Raw genomic sequence first — 21,130 nt, forward strand, 5'->3', positions numbered from 1 at the left:
CTTCCCCAAGTGAATTCTTTGATTATGCAATAAAAAAAAAAAAAAAATGTCCTGAGTCAAAGGGTGCCTGCCATCTGCCAGAGCAGGAATGTGGGCCGGGGACACCTAAGCGGAGCCTGGCTCTCCTCTTCTCCCGTCTAAGGTTATTTTTGCCTGACCCGCCCCCACTGCTGAGTGCCTTGGCGAGCAGCCCTGTTTCAGCCTGGTTGGATTACCTGAGCAATTAAGCCAGAAGGTGAGGCCTGAAACCCAATCCGGACCCAGAGCCAAGGGTCCAGATCCCTGGGCGCGGGACAGAGACAGGAAGTTAAAGATAGACCTGCTGCTTCTCTGCCGTCGCGGGCAGCATCTCCCCCACCCCCTGGCGAGGGGACTGCAGAGGGCGAGGCCCGATGGCAGCCACTCAGGAACCTCAGACCCTGTCCAGGGCACGTCTCCTCTAGAACTCCCTGTGGGGTTAGGGAGCGCTAGATGAGGACCCCCCAGGAGGGGCCCGGGACATTTACAGCCACCGAAACCATCTCTCTCAGACTGGGATACAGGCTCTGCAGGCATCTGGTCAGGACAGCCTTGCTGATGACCACTGAGCTCTAGGGTCAACAGGTCAGATCCACTCTGTTCTCTTTCTGCACAGAGACCGCAGGAATCCAGGAGAGGCCAGCAAGAGCCCGGGGACCCCCCTTGGCGCACTCTTTGTGCAGAGTTCCCAGCTGGGGCCCGAAGGGACATTCGCCATGGATTCAGGGGGTCCGGAGGCCCCCAGAAGCCTTGCAGGAGGAGAGCTGCCAGCAGGACGGGGGACAGAATCGGTGATGAGGCAAGGCAAGAGAAAACGCAGGACCCTCTGGCCAAAACTTGCTAGGAACTTTGGGGTCGTGACAGTAGTGTGAGCTCTGAGCACAGGTCACCGGGTGGGTGTGAGCTCGGGCAGCTGGCCTTGGCCGCAGGGTCCACAGACCCCTCCCGGCTGCAGAGCCCCTGGAGTTCTTCTATAGAAGTCAGAGAAAGGCGCCCTCCCGGAGGCCCAGCCGCACACTCGGCTCCACGTGTGCTCAGCCGGGGAGGGTCCCAGGGGTGGGAGGCCCAGGAAGCCCAGGAAGAGGCAACTCAGAAATGACTGGGTGCAGAAACAACATCGTTCCCTGGCCAGTTTGGGCGTATCCCCTCTCCGCAGCATTTATGGAGTGCCCACTGTGTGCCTTCCTCATTGTCCCTAGCCCCTCTCCACAGCATTTATGGAGCACCCACTGTGTGCCCTCCTCATAGGGGCACCCACACAGTCCCTCCTCGGAGGCATCGGGGCGCTGGTGCTAACTCACTCTGAGGCTTTGGCCAAATTTCTCCCCATCTTGGGGCCTCAGTTTCCTCTGTGCCAGCCCGTCCATGGCTCCCGTCATGCTGTGCATGTCCCAGGAGTTCCCATGGGGTCCCCTCCCTTCCTGAGCACTCTCCCCCAGGCCGGCGGCACACCCACTTCCTGCCCCTCAAAGCTCATTCCTACCCCAGGGCCTTTACACCTCTGTTCCCCTGCCTGGAAGGCCTCTCCCCACCACGCCCTGTCTGCAGTGATCCACCCCTCTCCCCTCCAGCCTTCACTGAACTGGGTCCCTCCTCCCTGGGGCCTCCTCCAGCCCCCCGCTGCCTGCTTGCCTGTCCTGCTTCAACTCCTTCATGACTCCTGCCCCCAGCTGCACCCACCCTGAGTGTCACCGGCTTACAGTTTTCAGCCCTGAAAGGAGGGTGCGGCCTGGGACGGGGCCTGACCAGAGTCGGTGTCCAGAAATACGTAAGGAAGGAATTAGGGGTTCCTTAGGGTTTCACCGGACCTCAGCTGGTAAAGAATCTGCCTGCAGTGCAGGAGACCCCAGTGTGATCCTCTGGAGAAGAGAACGGCTACCCACCCTGGTGTTCTTGGGCTTCCCTTGTGGCTCAGACTGTAAAGAATCCGCCTGAAATGTGGCAGACCTGGGTCCAATCCCTGGGTTGGGAAGATCCCCTGAAGAAGGGCATGGGTACCCAGTCCAGTATTCTGGCCTGGAGAATTCCACGGACAGAGGAGTCAGGTGGGCTACAGTAAATGGGGTTGCAAAGAGTCGGACGCTAACTGAGCAGCTTTCACTGGGGATTCCTAAGGGTGCTTCCAGGATTTCAAAGCGGACACACCTCGGAACTGAGGAGCTGAGCGGGGTGGGAGCTGGGAGGGCCTGACTGCGGGGCCCATCCTCACGGCGGTGGGGGCCCCCTTCCTCAGCCCAGGATGCGGCAGTGAAGCTCAGGCCCCTGAGACTAAGCAGGACGGGGCCAGGTGAAGGGGGTTGGGGGGGTGGGTTCCGGGTGGAGGTGGGGTGTGGGCTGAACAAAGGCCTGGAGGGGGTAGAGACGCCAGCGTGGGCTCCCAGTGCCGCAGGCCGGCCAGACGCGGGGGGACAGGACTGGACTCTTGGTGGGACGGGAGCCCCTGCAGGGTCTCGGGAGGGGAACGTCGTGATGAGCTCAGGTCACTGATGGGGTCACCGGCCCACCAGGCCCCGCGCCCGGCTCAGCTGTTGTCACAGCTGCTCGGACAGCCGGCTGGCAGGCCCTTCAGGATGCCAGGGCTGGCAGGGCCATGGCCCCAGGAGCAGGAAAGCACCTTGCCCCCGGGCACTCCCCGAGGCTGGAGGAGACGTCACGGAGCCGTCCTGAACTCAGGTCCGGGGTGAGTGCCGACCAGGCGTCTCTGCAGAGGCCGCTCCGCCTCCCTGGAAACCTCCCACAAGCCCCTGCTGTGTGCCAGCGTGCCCCTGCGGTCACCACGCATCGCCGCCCTGTTCCCACATGGCAAGCCCGCGAGGGAAGGACACTGGACCTCCCCTCGGGCACGTGAGGAAGCCAGGCTCAGAGAGGTGAAGTCACTTGCCCCAGATCACAGGTGGCCCTGTTTCCTGTTCCATCAACCAGGAAGGACATTCTATCCCAACCCCGCCTCCAGGAGACTAAGTTCCAACTCTGAATCTGTCTTGCTGTGTGACCTTGGGTGAGCGGCTCCATCTCTTTGAGCCTCAGTTTTCTGATCTGCCAAGTGGGCCTGATAAACTCAGGCAGATCAACTTACAGGATCAATAGCGAGGATTATGTGAGATGACACCTGTTTGGATCTGAAGCAAATTAGAGGTTCCTCCCAGCACTGAGTCTCACGCACACACACACACACACACACACACACACACACACACACACACTGCCCTGGGCTGCAGGGCTGGCAAGAGTGAGAGCCTCAGGGCCACCGGCCCCGGAAAAGAACACCCTCACCACCCTCCTCCCCAGTCCTTGGCCTTCAGACAAGACTCCCTCGCGTGGTGTGGGCAGAACTTACGCGATCCTCCGGCTCTGGGCGCTGCTGAAGCCCGCGAAGGAGGCGCTCCGGCCCATGACCCCCACGGTCCCCGCGTCCCCGGAGGACAGGAAGCGCACCCTCACCGACATGGTGGTCACCTGCGGGGAGAGGGCGGGACAGTCAGCCTCGCGCTGGCACCTGGAGAGTGCTGACCGCAGGCCGGCCACCCTCCCGTGGGGCGCCCAAGGGACTGGGGTGGGGGGAGCGGCCGTGCTGCGCCCAGCTCACAGATGAGAACACTGAGGCTTGGTGAGGTTGCAAGAGCAGGAGCAGGATGGGAACCAGGCCTCTGCACTCTGCGCTTGGGTCCTCGGTGCCTGTGCAACGCTGAGTCCTCACGCAGGAGGAGCCAACAAGTCCTGAGCCAGCTCTCCTCACCTCCCCTCTGCCAGGAATCCTGACCCCCTCCATAAACTCCGACAGACCATCTCCTGTGAGCCAGACACTGCCCTCCGGGCCAAGCCCTCGCCCTCCGGGGCTCCCGGTGCAGTGGGAGGCCAATGAGCCTCCAGGGACAGGAGGGTGTCCCTAGCGGAGTGATGGGGGTACCGGACCCACCCATGGAAGAGGTGACCAAGAGCTGAGAAGACAAGGCTGAGGAAGGAAGAAGGATAAAGGGAGGGGAGGGAAGGGCATCTGAGGCAGAGGGAACAGTGTGAGCAAAGGCCCGGAGGTGCAGAGGACCAGGTGTAACCCGGAAACGGACAGTTCAGTGGGTGGGGGTGTGGCCCCAGGTGAGGCTGGAGAAGCCAGCAGTCCACAGGTCAGGGGGACCTCGGCGGCCCCAGAGAGGGCTCCAGCCCTGCAATTGGCTGAGGCTAACTGGGACCCAAGGGAGGTTTTGAGTAGGAGGTGACGAAGCCCAGTTTATAGAATGCTGGGCTGCTGGCATTGGAGGCTCCCAGAAGCCCCCGGTCCACTGTCCCGTCTCTGACCCAGCTGCAGTGAGGCCGGCCTAGAACCCTGACTGTCTTTTCCTTTTTCCAAACCATCTTGAGACTGGAAAAAAAAAAAAAAATATGCCACTACATCTCTTGGGAATATTGCCAACTGTCTTCCAGGACAATCGGAAAGTTCTCCTCCATATCTAACCTAAATCTCTGCTGCTACAGTTCCCTACCTCACTCCTCAGCCAGGGTGGGGTCAGTGCTAGGATTCCAGGGGCCCCACTGCCCTACGGGGGGGTCTGCCCCACCCTGTCAGCTCCTTCCTGACAACCCCCCAACCCAGTGGCTGAGTCCGGACTCCACACCTCTGCCTACCCTGGGGCCTCTGGCTGGAATAACATTCTCTTTGGGGCCACGTCTGTCCAGTGTCTAGTTCCACACTTTGTTTGTAGCCCCTGACATAGGCTCCAGAGCCCTCACTCTGAACCCCCTGGAAGATTGGCGTAGCCCCCACAAGCTTCCTCCTCCTCAAACACCCCTCACACCCCTCAGCCCCGCACCCCCTGTGTGTAGGTGAACGTTGGAAACCAAAAAGCCAGACCTGGGCTCAAATCCCAGCTGCACTTGGGCCACTCCCTGACTCTGGGCCTCAGTGATCACATCTGTAAAATGGGAATTCCGAAAAGGATCAAAGAGACAACGGACTGAACAGCACATGATGTGAAGTAGACACCAGAAGGAGAAGGCGATGGCAGCCCACTCCAGTACTCTTGCCTGGAAAATCCCAGGGACGGGGGAGCCCGGTAGGCTGCAGTCCATGGGGTCGCTAAGAGTCGGACACGACTGAAGTGACTTAGCAGCAGCAGCAGCAGCAGACACTGGAAAGAGGGTTGTCTGTGCGGCAGTCGGCTGACCGAGACACCAGCCTGGAGACCCCGATGCTGGGGCAGGTGAGCCAAGGAACGACCCCTGGCCCTGACGGTTTGCTGAGCACCCACTGCATCGCGACCCCAGTGCTAGGGGCCGTCCCACCCCATAGACCCGTGAACCGCGGCCAGGTATATGGACGGGGAGGTGGACACAATCTGGCGGCGGAGGCAATGTTTATTGAGTGCTCTTAAGTGCACTAAGTGCCTAATTGAATTATCTTATTAGCACCACACAACCCCCTTGGCGTAGGAGCCAACTAGCTCAGCAGATGAGGAAACTGAGGCTCAGAGAGACAACAGGGAGCCCAGGGACCCAGCTAGGAAGCGGCAGAGCCAGGCTGAGGACCCAAGAGTTCTCAGACACGGCACGGACGCCAGCACCTCTCAGGTATGCGGTCCGGCATCCCCCAGTCTGGGGGCTCACCCCAGCCCCACGGGAGCACCCCCATGACCCCCACAGTCCCTACCTGGACTGCACTGCTGCCAGCTTGGACCAGCTCGCAAGAGTCGAAGGTTAAGTTGTCAGGAATGTTGGTAGCTTGAAATCAGCCGTGACAGAATTAAGTGCAGCGTGGAACTGCGCAAGTGCTACAAATTAGCTTTTGAGGGACTTTTTTCCCCTGCCGGTTGTTAAACTTTTATCAGCACACCGCTGCCCCCACCCCTATCAGCAGGCTCTGGGTGGCGCTGGAACCTCCTCAAACTGCCAAACACCCCCTCCCTCCAGCACAGCCAAGCTGGGCTAGGAACAGGGGGGAGCAGGCAGGGGGACCCCCAAGGCCAGCGGCTGGGGTGTGCCCGCGCCGGAGGGTTGGGACCGGAACTCCTTCCCGCCACCCTTCCCCTCCGCACCACCCCCCCTCCCTCCCAGGCCTTCTGGGGCCTTCCTCCAGCCTCCCTCTAGTCCTCCGCTTCAGGATAAAAGAGAAAGACAGTTGCTAAACCGCTCAACAGTTCCTCTGCATGCAGTTCGCTAGAACAAACCCACCATCTTCCTGCCCAGCGCTAGGAAAGGAGGGCCAAAGAGGAGGAGACCTAAGGTTTGGTGCAGACCCACACGAGGTATCAGCCCCTGGCTGTGGACCAACAGTTCACGGCAGGGCCGTGAGGGTCAATGACCCTACTTTTCGTATGAGGAAAGAAGCTCTAAGAGGTGAAGAGGCTGGCTGAGGTATCTGCGTTTCACATGTGAGGACAGCGGACAAGGTGGTTGGATGGCATCACCGACTCAATGGACATGAGTTTGAGCAAGCTCCGGAAGATGGTGATGGGCAGGGGAGCCTGGCGTGCTGCAGTCCACGGGGTGGCAAAGAGTCGGACATGACTGAGCAACTGAACAACAGTGCGAGGTCTGGCTGCCACATGGGGGCTGATCCCCTGACTGATACCTCCGCCCTCTGCCACCAGCCCAGATGTCACCTCCCCCAGGAAGCCTTCCTGGACCTCCCCCCAACTCCCTCTAATTACAGTGGACTCTGCGAAAGGTAAGGTTTTTTTGGTCTCCCCCACTAGACAGTTGCCGGCAGGCAGGGCCAGGGACGTTCTCTGGGGCTTGGAGGATTCATAGCACATCTTTCTGGGACCAGAGGCCACGTGCTTCCCCGACTTCACCGGGCTGTGCAGCTCAAGGCGGAGGCCGTGGAAGAACAGGATAAAGATAAGAACTTCGACTGTGTGCTGGACTCCAGAGAGCGGGGGACAAGCGTCTGCTGTAAGGGCCAGATAGTGAAAGTTCTTGGCTCTGCAGGCAGGCCTTGTAGTCTTTGTCCCAGCTATGCAGCTCTATCATTTTAGAGAGAAAGCAGTCACCGACAATATGCAAATGAATGAGCCTGGCTAAGTTCCGTCTAAACTTTATTTACAAAAGCAGCAGCTTTTGACAGATGACCCCTGGCCAGCACTCTGCCTGCTACCTGCTCCAAAAGCTTAAAATCTCATTTAATTCTTTCATCACTATAGGAGGCAAGTATCATTATTATGGTTCCCAGTTTGCAGATAAAGAAACCGAGGCTCAGAGACGAGGGAAAATAACTCATCCAAGGTCACACAGGTCAGAATCTTTAGAGCTGGGTTGAACTTGAACATGACAGGCTTCAGAGCCTGGCTACTTCATGCTAGGCTGCACCTGCCTCTCTGGGGGCTGTGCCGAAGACACACAACCCCCCTCCCCCGCGCCCACCATGAGCCTGAAGCGGGGGAAAGGGGGCCCAGAATGAAGCAAGTTCATGACCGAGACCTGCCAGGCTAGAATGCGGCTCTGGAGGTGACATAAACCCAGCACCATCCCCCGCAGTCTTCAGGGGGGTGTGGAGCCCAGGTCCCTTCGGACCACCGTCGGGTCTCAGCAGCGCCCCCTTCTGGCCGGCCTCTGGTAGGGCCGATCCCTGGTCGCGGACCCTTGGGGTCGCACCTAGCGGACTGCAGGACCGCCCCCCTCCGGTGGACTGGGCATGAGCTGGCCGAGCTGAGACCCCTGGGTTCCCAGGAGCCCCCATTGGGCTCCCGACGGGTCCCAACGGATGTCTGTCACCTTGACCAAGGGTCATCCTCGTAATGATGCTCCACTGTTGACACAACAGCAGACCTGACCACCCAGAACAGAGACCGAGCACTCTGGAGCTCCCTCTCTTCCCCCCAAGACCGTCCTCCTCCTCCGCCCTCTTCCCCTGCCGGCGTGATCCTTTAGCGGCTGGGCTGCGGGCAGGTCTGGGGGGCCGCCGGCACTCTGCAGGGCGTGAGAAGCCAGTTGGGGACCTCGCGGGGGCCCCTGGGCAGAGGAGAGAGACAGAAGTCATGCAGACACCAAACCTCGGGCGGCAGACAGGACGTGTCCCTCGCTGCCTCTCTGCGGCCGGGCGCCTGAGGCTTGGGAAGCGCGGGGCGGGCCGGCGGCTGAATGGGCTCCTCACCCAGCAGCAGCTCCCAGACACTGAGGGGACCGTCCCGGGTCTCTCCCCGCCAGGTGCAGCCGGAGGGAGCCGGCCCCTGCCCCCGCTAAATCTGTCCCGTTCAGTGCTGCCCAAAGCTGCCCGCCGGCCGCGGGGACCTGCAATTTCACCTCATTTGGAGGTGATGCTTCTAAATTTAACGGTGTGGGCTCTGGAGGCTGGGCAGCGTTTATGCCCGAGTCCCTCACTTAGGGCTCTTTTAGATCCGCTCAAATGCCAGCCAGGGATTAGTTTGCTTATAGGAGTTTCCAAAATAGACCTTGGTTTAGCAGGAAAGGAAATGGCAAAATAGCCCAGGATGAGGGGTGTGAGTTTATACCGAAGAGGGAAGGGCTGCCCGGGGAACCAGACTGTCTGCGCCGGACACAGTCCAGCTCCCTCGTCTTCTCGGTGGCCAGACCCAGCCCAGAGGGGTCAGACGACCTGCCCAGATCACCCTCAGGGGAGTGGATGGGCCAGAAGAGCCAAAACTCCCCCTCCCTGCCCAAACCCAGCCCCCTGCGCCTCCCCCCACCCCGTAAAACCCCGTTGCCGACCGCCACCCAGGATGGGAGCCGCAGAGACCCCCAGGCCAGCCAGCTCGGGCTCCCCCAGTCTCCGCCGAGCCCCCCCCCGCCCCGAGTCAGGTTGCCCGGGACTGGGGAGACGTGCCCACGGAAAGAGAACGTGGTTCCAGCCGCACGCGATCTTGAACAAGTTCTCTCCCCTCTAAACCTCTGTCTCTGGTCTGCAAGTGGGGAGGACTGGGCTAGAACGCAGGCACTCTCTGGGCCAATAAGAGACGCACAGCGGGCGCGCGGGAGGGCTAGCTCAGTCTTTAGCCCCCTTTCATCCCGGCTCCCTGACACTTGTCACCCTTCCCGTTCAACAGAGCACAGAGCTGGCCCCAGGCACAGAGCCAGGGGCGGCAGAGGAGGAGCTGGAATGCAGTCGGGTTGTTTTGTTTTTGCTGAATTTCATTTAAGGTAACCGTCCATTTAGAGCAGACGTCCTCTGTATGATTTAAAGTGGGTTTTGTTTTTTTTTTTTAGTGCTGTTTAAATGAAGAGAGTATGGACTTGAAGGACACTTGGTTTAAAGAGAGCAAGTAGCAATCCCCTCTGCTCAGCAAGTCACATTCCTGGGCCCTACCACCAGCTCTCAGGGGCCACCGTGGAGGGGGCACCCGGAGCCGGGAGGGGACACCCAGGGTGTGTCTCTGCAGACAGACAGCCAACCTCACAGGGGCAGATCAGCTGACCGTTCTGGCCTCTGGTGTAAGACAAGAGCCCAGCTGGACCTCAGAGTTCACTGCCCCATGGCTGCGGGGCAAACGGAAACTTCCTGACTGCCAGATGGTTCAAGACCAGACGCTGGTGTCAGGATCCCTGCTGCAAGAGGGCCACTTGCCTCCGTGTGTCATGCGGTCCAGAGCCTCCTATGTCCTTCCCGCCCAAGGCAGGCCTGGAGGAGTTCCTGTAAAATCCTGTAAATCCAGCCTGTAGCCCGTCATGGACCAGTCACAGGACAGGGCAGGCAGGCCCTCTCATTGGACTTTAAAGCACACCTGTGCCCATTTCACAAATGGGAACACTGGGGTATGGCTACAAATGGCCAAGTGCAAGACACAGCTTCAATAACCTATTTGTGTGGCCGCTATGAATATGATTTTGAGGAAGGATGACATGAGAAAATTTTGAAATAAGATGTAAGTAAATTTTCCTAAAGGAAATCAACCCTGAATATTTCTTGGAAGGACTGAAGCTGAAACTCTCAGACTTTGGCCACCTGAATTGAAGAGCCGACTCATTGGAAAAGACCCTGATGCTGGGAAAGATTGAAGGCAGGAGGAAAAGGGGGCATCAGAGGACGAGATGGTTGAAAGGCATCACCGACTCAACAGACATGAGTTGAGCAAACTCTGGGAGACAGTGGAGGACAGAGGAACCTGGCATGCTCCAGTCCATGCGGTTGCAAAGAGTCGGACTCAACTGAAGCTATTGAACAACAACAAAAATCAGAGCAAGATGTAAACTATATACAGCATGTTTTACTTGTGAAACAATACCTGAACGTAGTTGGAAAAAAGTATTAATTTGAAGAAAATCAAGAGATTGATTAAGCTGCCCTTGGTCAAGCAGTAATCAAGCCGCCAAGCTGACTGTATATCTGCCAACTAGAGAACACTGCTTTTCAGGGTGAATCTGGGGTCAAAGGAGAGATTTCCCTCTTTAAAAAAAAATTTTTTTTTCCAAAGGTCCACAGATATTGTCTACACTCCCAGCTAACTCCACTGGGGCTTTACCAGGCAAAGATGACTCATGAATTTCTGTGAACTATTCAGAGGGTGTTTTAATTTAAATGGCCCCCCCGATCACCACTGACACACTCCATCGGCGGGTCAACCAGGGGTCTTCTGGAAGAGCCAGCAGGTCTTAGGGGAAGCAGCCTCCTGGGGTCCATGGAGGGGAATGTGTGTGGGTGTGGAGGTGGGCAGGGCAGGGGGTTGGGCTGCCCAGGGAAGAAAGGGTGATGAAGCTGGGCCTTGGGGAACACCACCCCCACCCTGGTCAGCTTAGGACCAGGAATAAAAATGGCGCCAGGCCAAAGGATCTGGGCATCTCGCCACAGCAACCCTCTGAGATGGGCACTGTGAACACACCCCCATTTTTCGGACTGGGAAACTGAGGCTGGTAGAACTGCAATGGCCTGAACTAACCAGTGGCAGCAGGTCTTCAATAGTTCACCTTAAGGGACTTCCCTGGTGGTCCAGTGGCTAAGACTCCATGTTTCCAATCCCGGGAGCGAGGGTTCAATCCCTGGTCGGGGAACTAAGATCCCACATGCCCCTTGGCATGGCCAAATTTTAAAAAAAAAAAATCACTGTAAAATGCGTGCAGGTGGGCGGGCATGGCCCGGCTGTGCATAGACCTAACCCTCATCCTAGGGGTGAATAAATAGGAGTCACGTGGGGTCAGATGGAGGGTGCTGACTGGGGTCCCACTCCAGAAGCAGCTACGGGAGGGTCTCGCGCTCAGCACGGCCACCATTTGGGGCAGGCTCATTCTTCGCCATGAGCATTGTCCTGTGTGTTTACAGTGCCCCCCACCCCACACACACCAGGAGCTCTCCACCCTCCAGCTGCGATAACCAAGATTGTCTGCAGACACTGCTCTGCTCCTTGGGGCGAGTGGGGGGCAGAATGGTGGCCACGGTGCCCGAGGGGAACAGCCAGGGTAGAGGCCGCTGGTCAGATCTGCACTGCGAGGCCGGGATCAGCCTGCTGGGGGTCAGGAATGAGTTCTCACGGGGGAGAGGAGTGGTGGTGGAGATGCGGTATTCTGTGGGCTACACGTGTTGTTCAGGCTTCTTCTCCTGACCTGAAAAGGGAGGCGGACGCTGGGGGGGCCTGGCATCCTGACGTCTTCAGAAGGGGGCCTGGGCCACCTCCACCCTTCACACTCATGTGCACGCGCGTACGCACACCTGGGCTTGGGCGAGAGCCTGGAAGCCTGCGCTCGGGACTTGAGCTTGGGGTGGAGGTTGGCCTCCTCCTCGGGGGGTGCTGGCCGTGGCAGCCGAGATCTGCAGGAGGTCTGCCTTCTCTGTGAAGCCCCACCCGGAGGCCGGGAGAGACCCAGAGGCTGCGTAGCTTTCTAATCCCAAGGAACCTGACTGCTGATGGATGCACACCCTGGTCTGGCAGCCCAACCCAGGCCGGGTTTGGACGCAAATCCAGGCGGACAGAACTCTGCCGGCCACCTGGGCCGACCACTCTGCCCTGGATGAAGCCGACTGGAATTCTCGGTATCCTGGGGACACAGAGCGTCCCCTCACCACACAGCCAGACATCAGCGCCCAGGAGTCTCTCTCCAGACCAGTCCAAAGGTCTGGGAAAGAATTCTGTTCCTGGCTGCTATTTGTGGAACAGTTAGGGCCAATTTCTCCACCAGGGATGGGGTCACAGGGCATAGGCTCCCTGAAAATGTGAGGATTATTTTTAAAATCAGGAGACTGAAAAATGAACTTTGAGGTCAAATGGAATGTTTTACTATTAATTATAAAATTACATTACTTATATATATTAACAGGATGTATTTTATCACATAATACATTCATCTTTACACCAGTCACAAAATACTATACTATTTAATATTTTTTGCTGTGTGGGTGGGGTGGGGTGGGGATGAAAGCCTTCACGTGGCCCTGTCCTTGGCCCCTACTCCCATCTGTCAGCCTTCAGACCAACCCTTCCACCTCCAGCCCAGGGTGGGGGGCACTCTCCAGCTCCCTCCCACCAAGCCTTTATTATGCCAGTCAGATTCATCCTTCCTGCCCTTCTCCCACTTCTCAGCTTTATCTCCCTCCTCCCTCCTTCCAATTCCACTGGGCCTGGCCCCGCAAGATGCAAGAGCTGAAACAGCCACATCAGACCTTGCTCTTGACCCAAATTAGCTCATCTGAAAGCGTGTCTGACTCTCTTGCGACTCCGTGGACTGTAACCCACCAGGCTCCTCTGTCCATGGGATTCTCCAGGCAAGAACATTGGAATGGGTTGCCCTGCCCTCCTCCGAGGGATCTTCCCGACCCAAGGATCAAACCCGCGTTTGCTGTGTCTTCTGCGTTGATGGGCGGATGCATTGCACTGAGCCACCCGGGAATTTCAGCAAAACGTGGCACCGCGTGTTTCACCTCATCCCATTCCGGCCTTTGAATTTGAGGAAGGAAAGCACAGGCGGCCAGCCTTCTCTCAGCCGAGGCCTTAGCTGCCAGGTCTCCATAATGGGCTGAAGCGCCCTTGGACAGAAGTCACGCGTGGACCTGATTCCTAGTGAAAGCGCGTGGATTTCCATTCCTGCCTTGTCCTTAGAGTCTCTTCTTCTGGGACTCACAGATTCATCCTCGCTTGTACAGTTATCTAGCTTGATCTCCTTGATTTCCAGGGGCTGTTGATAAATCCTGGATGGGGATCTTTTCTTGATTTTCTTCCAGCCCCTCACTTACTTTCTACCTCGTTCTTAACAGGGTGTGCGTGCGTGTGTGTGTGTGTGTGTAACAGAAGCTTCAAATATTTATATGACTGCCTCTGTGAACATTCCTTCTATGTTTTCGAGTTAAGAACCTGCTTTTCCACCTCTAAAATTGTTTCAGATCTGTTGACCACCGAAGTCTAGGTCCCCTGAAGAGAGTTCTGTCTTCCTGGCAGCCAGGCTGGAAGACCCCCGGGGCATCTCTTTCCTCCTCCTTGGTCACCGTGTGCCCCGCTTCTCAGAAACACCCTGAGTCTGTCCCCTCTTTCCACCCTGGACCCCAGGGCCAAGCCCCCATCCCCTCTCTGGTCTCCACTGGTCTCTCCTCCACTCGCCCTCTGCCCCTACCTGAAAATCAGAGTAAGCTTTTAAAAATGTCTATCAGCTTCTTATATCCCACCCGAAGTTCGGGGCTTCTCTAACTCTAAGGATTAAAAATGTCACTCCTTATTGTACCCACAAACCCCCAAAGGAGGCGGTGCCTAAGGACGGAACCCAGGCAGGGATGGCAGAGAGCTCCCTGCTGACCATCCAGGAAGTCAACAGCCCCCTTGGTGCTCAGCCACTCAGTCGGGTCCAACTCTTCCAGCCCCAGGGACTGTAGCCCACCAGGCTCCTCTGTCCATGGGATTTCCCAGGCCAGAATACTGGAGTGGGTTGCCATTTCTTTCTCCAGGGGACCTTCCCGACCCAGGGACTAAACCCAGGTCTCCTACATTGCAAGCAGATTCTTTACCTTCTGAGCCATCAGGGAAGCCCCAGGAGTCTCCTTCCTACCTTCCTACCCCTCAAACATTAATCACAACCAGGTCTTCTAATGGTCAAGGTCGGGGGGGGCGAGGGGGAGTAAAGGGGGAAGGGCTAGGATGAGGCAGGGACTACAAAGCCTTTACATCACCCATCCTGTTTCCAGCCCGTGAGGCGGCCCCTCACCCCATTTAGAGCCGAAGTGCCTGGACGCTGCACCCCATGAAGCTCCTTAGCCCAGGGGTGCTGAGTCAGCCTCCTGGAATGCCAGAGGCTTCCCCAGCCCGCAGGCCTGGGACTCCTGCACGTGGGCCGGTGGAGCAGGACTGTTGGCTAACAGACGCTGTTAACAGCACGAGAAATGGTCAAGGGGTCAGCAAGAGAGGAGCCATCTGGTTGTCCCGAGGTAAACAGTTTACAAGAGAAAAGGCAAGCCAGCCTGTTCTTCTGGTTTTCCTTTTGACAGTGTGGACGTGCAGTAGACAGACTGTCCCAGGCCCGGCTTCAGCGCCAGTGCCTCCCGGGGGTGGGGGGTGGCGGTAGGCAAGAAGGCAGGAAAAGTCAGATTTTGTTCACACTTTTTCTTGCCCTATTCTCAGGACTGGGTGACGTCATGCCAGCTGGTTAACCCACATTGCAAGGATTTCCTCCCAAAGGAACAGCCTTATTTTCTAGCACCCAAAGCCTTGAATGGCAAGAATCTTCAGCCTTAAATTTATTTCCTTTTGGAGGAAGACCCCTACTGGTCTCCCCAGGGATTGCAGCCCTACTCTACCAACCACTACAAATGCCCACGGGAAGTGAGAGAGGGTCTCTATCTTGCCATTCAGAGTTGGCCAGTGGATTCCAAAGCATGAAGAATATGCATGTGGTTTAACAGCCTGAAATAAACAAATTGTGCTGAAATCAGAATCCGAAAGTGTTGCAAAACATTCCAGGCAGACACTGGACTTGGGATACTACAAGCTGTTTACCAATTAATTCCTTCTTTGCCAAACATTCTTACTTGGGTCTATTGGGAGATGATTTTGGTGGGAATGCATTTCCCATTTTGTAATGAAAATCACCAGGGAAAGAGGACTCGATCTGCAGAGGCTCAGATTCCAGAAAATGTGGTCGGAACAGGTAGTTCCCTTAAGGACAAAGCTAGTACTAAGTTTCGCAATAGAGAAAAAGGACATCTGGGGACTAGGATCTGGGGACCCTGCAATGACCCGTGAGAGCAACATCCACACATTCTCAGGGAGGGTGATGAGTACAAGTCTTGGGGTCAAAAAAATTCATGTTCAAGTCCAGCCTCTGCCTCCTTCTAACTATGTGACTTGGACAAGTCACATACTCTGAGCCTCAGTTTCCTTGTCTGTAAAATAGAAACTGTTAAAATCAGTTCCTTTGCTGTACAGTTTCCAGAAGGTGCTTTTTTTTCTCCCCTCCTCCTTAAAAGGAAAAACCAAACCATCATTTATGGCTTTTCCTGCTGCTTTGTGCTGCTGAAGTCAGAGACCTGAGGTCGTATCTTAGTTTTCTGTGGCTGCTCTTAACAAAGTACCATTAAAACAACACAAATGTGGGGTTCGCCGGGCGGTCCAGTGGCTGGGACTCCATGCTTCCAGTGCAGGCGGCCCAGGCTTGATCCCTGGCTGGGGAACTAAGGTCCCAAATGCCTTGCAGTAGGGCCAAAAAAAAAAAATCAAAAAATAAAGTGGCTCTTCCTATTATTAAACAACAAAGACAGAATGTATTGTTTCACAGTTCTGGAGGCCGTAGTCCAGTCAAGGCATCAGCAGGGCCCTGTCCCCTCTAAAGCCTCTAAGAAAGAGTCCTTCCTTGCCGATTCCAGCATCTGATGGTGGCCACCAATCCCCCACCTTCCTGGGTTTTCAGCCGCACCGCTTCAGTCCTGCTTCGAGGGCGACATGGCCTCTTCTCATGCGTTCTGTCTTCACAAGCATTTCCCTTTAGTTGAAAGCAAGCACGCCATCACTAGATCGAGGCCTACCCCAAAGGCCTCACTTGAACTTGATTCATCCACAAAGACCCTACTTCTTTTGTTCAATTTATTTATTTTTGGCTGCACTGGGTCTTCGTTGCTGCGTGCCGGCTTCCTCTCGTCGCGGTGAGTGGGGTCTCTTGCTGCGGAGCACCAGCTCTAGGGCGTGCAGACTCAGCGGTTGTGTCTCACGGGCTTAGCTGCTCCGTGGCACGTGGGATCTTCCGGGACTAGGAACCGAAACCCTGTCCCCTGCATTGGCAGGAGGATTCCCAACCACTGTACCACCAGGGAAGTCTTGCAAAGACCCTATTTCTGAACAAGGCCACGTTCACAGGTACGAGGGGGTAGGAATTCGGCATATATTTTGCAGGGAGAGCACACGTTCAATCCATAACAGGTCAAAAATATGTTGTTCAGCCGGGCGGTGTATTCAGGTTTGGGATGTGCTGAGCGGGGCTCTGAGCATTGTGGGGGGCGGGGGGCGGGGGGAGAGGAGATGCTGACCCTTGCCTGTAAGAAAGCGCGGGCCTGTGAGTGTTGATGATTGACAGCTGGAGCTGGGGAGGCTGTGGGGGAGGGGAGGGCAGAACGCCGGGCAGTCTCCAGGCAGCGGGATTTGAGGATGGGGATTCCAGACTTGCAAGTGTGCTCCCCCCCGGTTCCCATTACCCCCAGTTCTGCGGACTTCCTCTCTTCCCGGCGGCACCCCGGTTTCCCTTTTCCTAGCTCCCTGCCATCGGTCTGCTTTTCTGGCCCCACCACCCCCCGGCTAAGGACAGAAGCAAAGGCTAAGCAGACCCGGCCCCCCAGGGAAGGAAACTCAAGCAGAGGGACCGGAGCAGAACACGCAGGAGTCGTTCACTCTGGCTGCGGAGCGCCCCCGAATGCGAGGTCTGTCATGAGCCCACCTCGGGTTCCTGAGCCTGTGGTTCAGGCCATTTCCAGGGCTGCTTTTCTGGATCCATTCAGGGAGCGCCCCCCCCACCCCCCACACACCTCAAATGGCCTTCCAGGAGACCCCCCTCAGCTTAAATTAACCAGATTCTTTTGCACCCGCTCATAACAGAGATGTCAGCAAAACTTTGGGAAAAATGAGAGAATTGGAGCAGCAGCCAGCATGGGATGAAAGGGGACAAGACAGCAACTTTAGGAGAACGGAAATTTTTAAAAACTTAATCTATCAGCACAAATGTTTCTAGAAGAAATGTTAAGACCCGCGAGAATTCTTGGGGATAGTCCATGGGGGGGTGGGGGGCAGGGGTTTCTTGCTAGGATCTCAGGCTCTGGTTAATATTAAGGGGGAGAGGAACTGGAAGATGCTCCACATGAGCATCCAGGGCATCCACATGAGCCCTGGGCGTGGTGCGTGGAGACGAGGGTCAGTGATGATGGCTCCTTGACACACGGCCCTCTGGACAGCGCGGCCCCCTCTTTCAGCCAGAGCATCGCGGCCTGGGCCGGACGCCTCCCCCGCCGCAGGGCCTTTCCTGCACACAGGCTGTTTTGATTCTGCGCCCCCTCAGTCTTGACTCGCTTTCCTGCCTAATGAGGTGAGCTTCACCCGGCCCAGGGGCAGTTCCTGTAAACAATGCAGCTGCAATGACCCAACGGGGTGAATGTGCAAGGAAGCGCTCCCCCAGGGCTGGGCTGGCTGGAAACAGATGCTTCGCTCTTTCCGAGGACGGTAATGAGGTCTGAGGGTTCTGACGGCAGGCGGGGGAGCTGTGGGCGCCAAGAGCCCCCGGCTGGCTCGGGGTCAGAAGATCTGGGCTCCAGCCCCAGACACGCTAGCAAGGCATCATCTCTCTCCTTCGTAAAATGGGGATAATGCACACACCTCGCAGCATCACTGCCGGGCTCCAACTGGACCACAGATGTGGAGTCAGTCTGAAAACCATGCTGCTGAGTAACAGGAAGTACCACCGCTCCTGCGGCTATAATTTGGTTATTATTAGAACCTAAGGGGACTTCCCTGGTGGTCCAGTGGTTCAGACCTCGCCTTCCATTGCAGGGGATGTGGGTTCGACCCCTGGTCGAGGAACTAGATCCCACATGCCTTGCGGCCAAAAAACCAAAACATAAAACCAAAGCAATGCTGTAGCCAGTTTAGCAAAGATTTTAAAAATTGTCCACATCAAAAAAAATCTTAAAACCAAAACCAACTAAGATCTTCCATGACCGACAATCCCAGGGAACTCTGAGCTTGAATGAAACCCTCTGCCCTTTGAGTGTGGGTGGAACCTGGGAATACCAGGAGACACTACTCCTGTGAATGTGTCATCTTCTGTGACAAAGGGGGGGTTATCCTGGGCAGGCCTGGCCTTCTCAGGGGAGCCCTTTCAGACAGAAAAGATTTAAAGCAAGAGAGCAATTCAGTGTGAGAGACTCTCTACTGATGGCTTTGAAGATGGCAGGCCACGTGGCAAGGGCAGCAGAGGTCTCTGGAAGCTGAAAGTGGGCCCGGCTGACAGCTAGGGAGGAAGCTAGCTGTCCTCCATGTGTGTGTGCGCTCAGTCACTTCAGCCGTGTCCGACTCTTTGTGACCCCATGGACTGTAGCCCACCAGGCTCCTCTGTTCATGGGATTCTCCAGGGAAGAATACTGGAGTAGGCGGCCATTCCCTTTTCCAGGAGATGTTCCCAACCCAGGGATCGAATCCAGGTCTCCTGCATTGCAGGCGGATTCTTTACCACTGAGCCGCCGGGGAAGCCCATAGTCCTATGACCACATGGAATTGAATGATGTCAACAAGAATAGTCTTGGAAGTGAATCTGTCCTTAGACCCTCCAAACAAGAACTCGGTCTACCCACTATCTCCAACAACAACTTCTGTTCTCCAGAGCTGGGAGCCCTTCATGGGGACTGCGTTGCACAGCTGGGTTTCTGGCAATTCGTTCCGTGGCAAGAGAAAATCCACCTGCCCCCCTGTGAAAGTGAATGTTAGTTGCCCAGTCGTGTCCAGCTCTTTGTGACTGAGGCCCCCTTCCCCTGTGAATGGTGTAGGTGCAGAAGGCTCCTACACCATCTCCCTCCTAGTGTGGTGTAGCTGTCAGAGATGAGGCTGGACTCCGACTAGACCGCTCACTGGCTGCGTAGGGTGGGCTGCAAGACCTCCCTCAGGGCTCGGGACCTCCGTCTGCTCATCTCTGAAATAGGGATGGAAATTAAATGCAAGTAAAACGTCAGAGCTCCCCTGATGGCTCAGTGGGTAAAGAATCCACCTGTGATGCGGGAGACGCAGGAGATGCAGGTTCCATCCCTGGGTGGGGAGGATCCCCTGGAGGCAGAAATGGCAATTCACTGCAGCATTCTTGCCTGGGAAGATCCCATGGACAGAAGACCTGGTGGGCTACAGTCCAGGGGGTCAGTTGGACAGGACAGAGCAGGAGCATGTGGGGAACGGAAAGCATCAGAGCGGTAGGTCAAAAGGACACATAGTAGATGCTCAAGAACATGAACCCCGTGCATGTTAATGATAGAAATTGGCTGGCAGGGACACACCACTTTGAAAGCTGTGGGCCACTGTGACCCACTTTGGCTGGCAAAGCAATAAAGGTATTATTTTCTACTTTGCAATTATTTTCTACTCTACCACAACCCCCCCCCCAAAAAAAAAGAAATCAGACTGCAGCTGACAAAGAGCATTGAGTCTGGGGTCGTTAGAGCCCTGCCCCCACACCATGGGCACAGGAATGAGCCCCAACCAGGGTCCTGGGGGTCAGGACTGAAGGCCACAACCTTGGAGACAGTGGGTGGTAGGTGCCCAGTGTTCTTCGTGGGGCGCAGGCCAGGCCTGGAGCTCTGAGTCCCCACGGAGTCTGGCGCATGCCTGGGGGCGCTTCCCGCCTCAAGCCCCCCCTTTGGTCCAGCTTCCCTGAGGGGGAGTCTGCGGCCTCTGTCTGCCCCCTCCGTCTCAGTGAAGCCCAAGGCCTGTCCTCGTGAGGACGCAGCTCACCCTGGGCCCAGGAGGAGAGGTGGGTGCAGCCAGCCCCATCACACCCCGCATTCGCCAGCCTCCAAACCCGGGGACCCTCTGACTGCCCTTCCAGCACCCTCAGGTCCTCGCAGTGGCTGTGAAGCCCGGCCGCCCCCACCCCAGCTGCAATCAGCCCTCCCAGCTCTGTGCCCACTGACCCCCGTTCCAGCCACAGCAGGCTGGGGCTGGGACTGTGGAGACGGTAAGTTTCCAATTAATCACAGCTGGGGACTTCCTTGGTCCAGTGGTTAAGAATTTGTCTGCCAAGGCAGGGGACAGGGGTTCGATTCCTGGTCCGGGAAGATCCCATGGGCCTCAGAGCAACAAAGTCTGAGGACCACGACATGCCCAGAGCCTGTGCTCCACGAGAGAAGCCACTGCAGCTAAGAGCAGCCCCAACTCGCCACAACTAGAGGAAGCCTGCGAGCGGCAATGAAGACCCAGCGCAGCCAATAAATGAATAAATAAAATTTGAAAAAAAGAAGGCAGTCAAGGAGAAGGACTGCTAACTTAGCCCCTCCTTCCCACCGTGGCTTTAGATGAAAAAAAAAAAAAACAAGCAATCACAATTTGCCTGCCAGGGATACCAGTCAATCACAGTGAGGTACCATCTGACATCCACTGGGACGGCCGTAATCCAACAGATGGACAATAGCAAGAGTGGCGACCCCGGAACTCTCGGACGCTGCTAGTGGGTTCGCAGGACGGTGCAGCCGCCTAGGAAGACCACCTGGCAGTTCCCCCAAATAGTTAAATACAGACTTAACATATGACCCAGCAATCCCACTCCCAGATATATATCCCCAAAGGAACGAAAACATATGTCCTCACAAAGCCTGTACGCAAATGTTCACAGCGGTGTTATTCCTCAGAGCCAAGAAGTAAAGACCATCCAAATGCTCATCAACTGATGAAGATAAACAGTGTGGTACATTGACACAATGGGATGTTTTCCAGCCATCTAAAGGAATGCAGCACAGATATATGTTACAACACAGATGAATCTAGAAAACATCATGCTGACGAAAAGAAGCCAGACACAAAAGGCAACGTATTATACGATTCCATTTATAGGAAGAGTCCAGAACAGGCAAATCCAGGGAGACAGAAACTGGACTAGTGGTTGCCAGAGTCGGGAGCAGAGGAGAGTGGGCATGACCGCTCACGTGTCCAGGGTGTCTTCTGGGGACTTCCCTGGCAGTCCAGTGGTTAAGACTTCACCTTTCAATGCAGGGAGTGTGGGTTGGATCCCTGGTCAACCCACA

The 21,130-nt window shown here is 56.3% G+C and overlaps 1 protein-coding gene across 4 annotated transcripts in view; it reads right to left on the reverse strand.

The window, feature by feature from the left end:
* The window catches only part of RIPOR3 (RIPOR family member 3), a 73,692-nt gene that overhangs the window by 25,611 nt on the left and 26,951 nt on the right, over positions 1-21,130 (reverse strand). For all 4 annotated transcript variants that reach the window (XM_061127490.1, XM_061127489.1, XM_061127488.1 and 1 more), the window contains exon 2: positions 3,356-3,474. In XM_061127490.1, the coding sequence (XP_060983473.1) occupies positions 3,356-3,465 (110 nt within the window). In that variant the 5' untranslated portion in view covers positions 3,466-3,474. The remainder of the gene's footprint in view (positions 1-3,355; positions 3,475-21,130) is intronic.

The sequence above is a fragment of the Dama dama genome, chromosome 23, assembly GCF_033118175.1.
Source record: "Dama dama isolate Ldn47 chromosome 23, ASM3311817v1, whole genome shotgun sequence".
Taxonomy (NCBI): domain Eukaryota; kingdom Metazoa; phylum Chordata; class Mammalia; order Artiodactyla; family Cervidae; genus Dama; species Dama dama.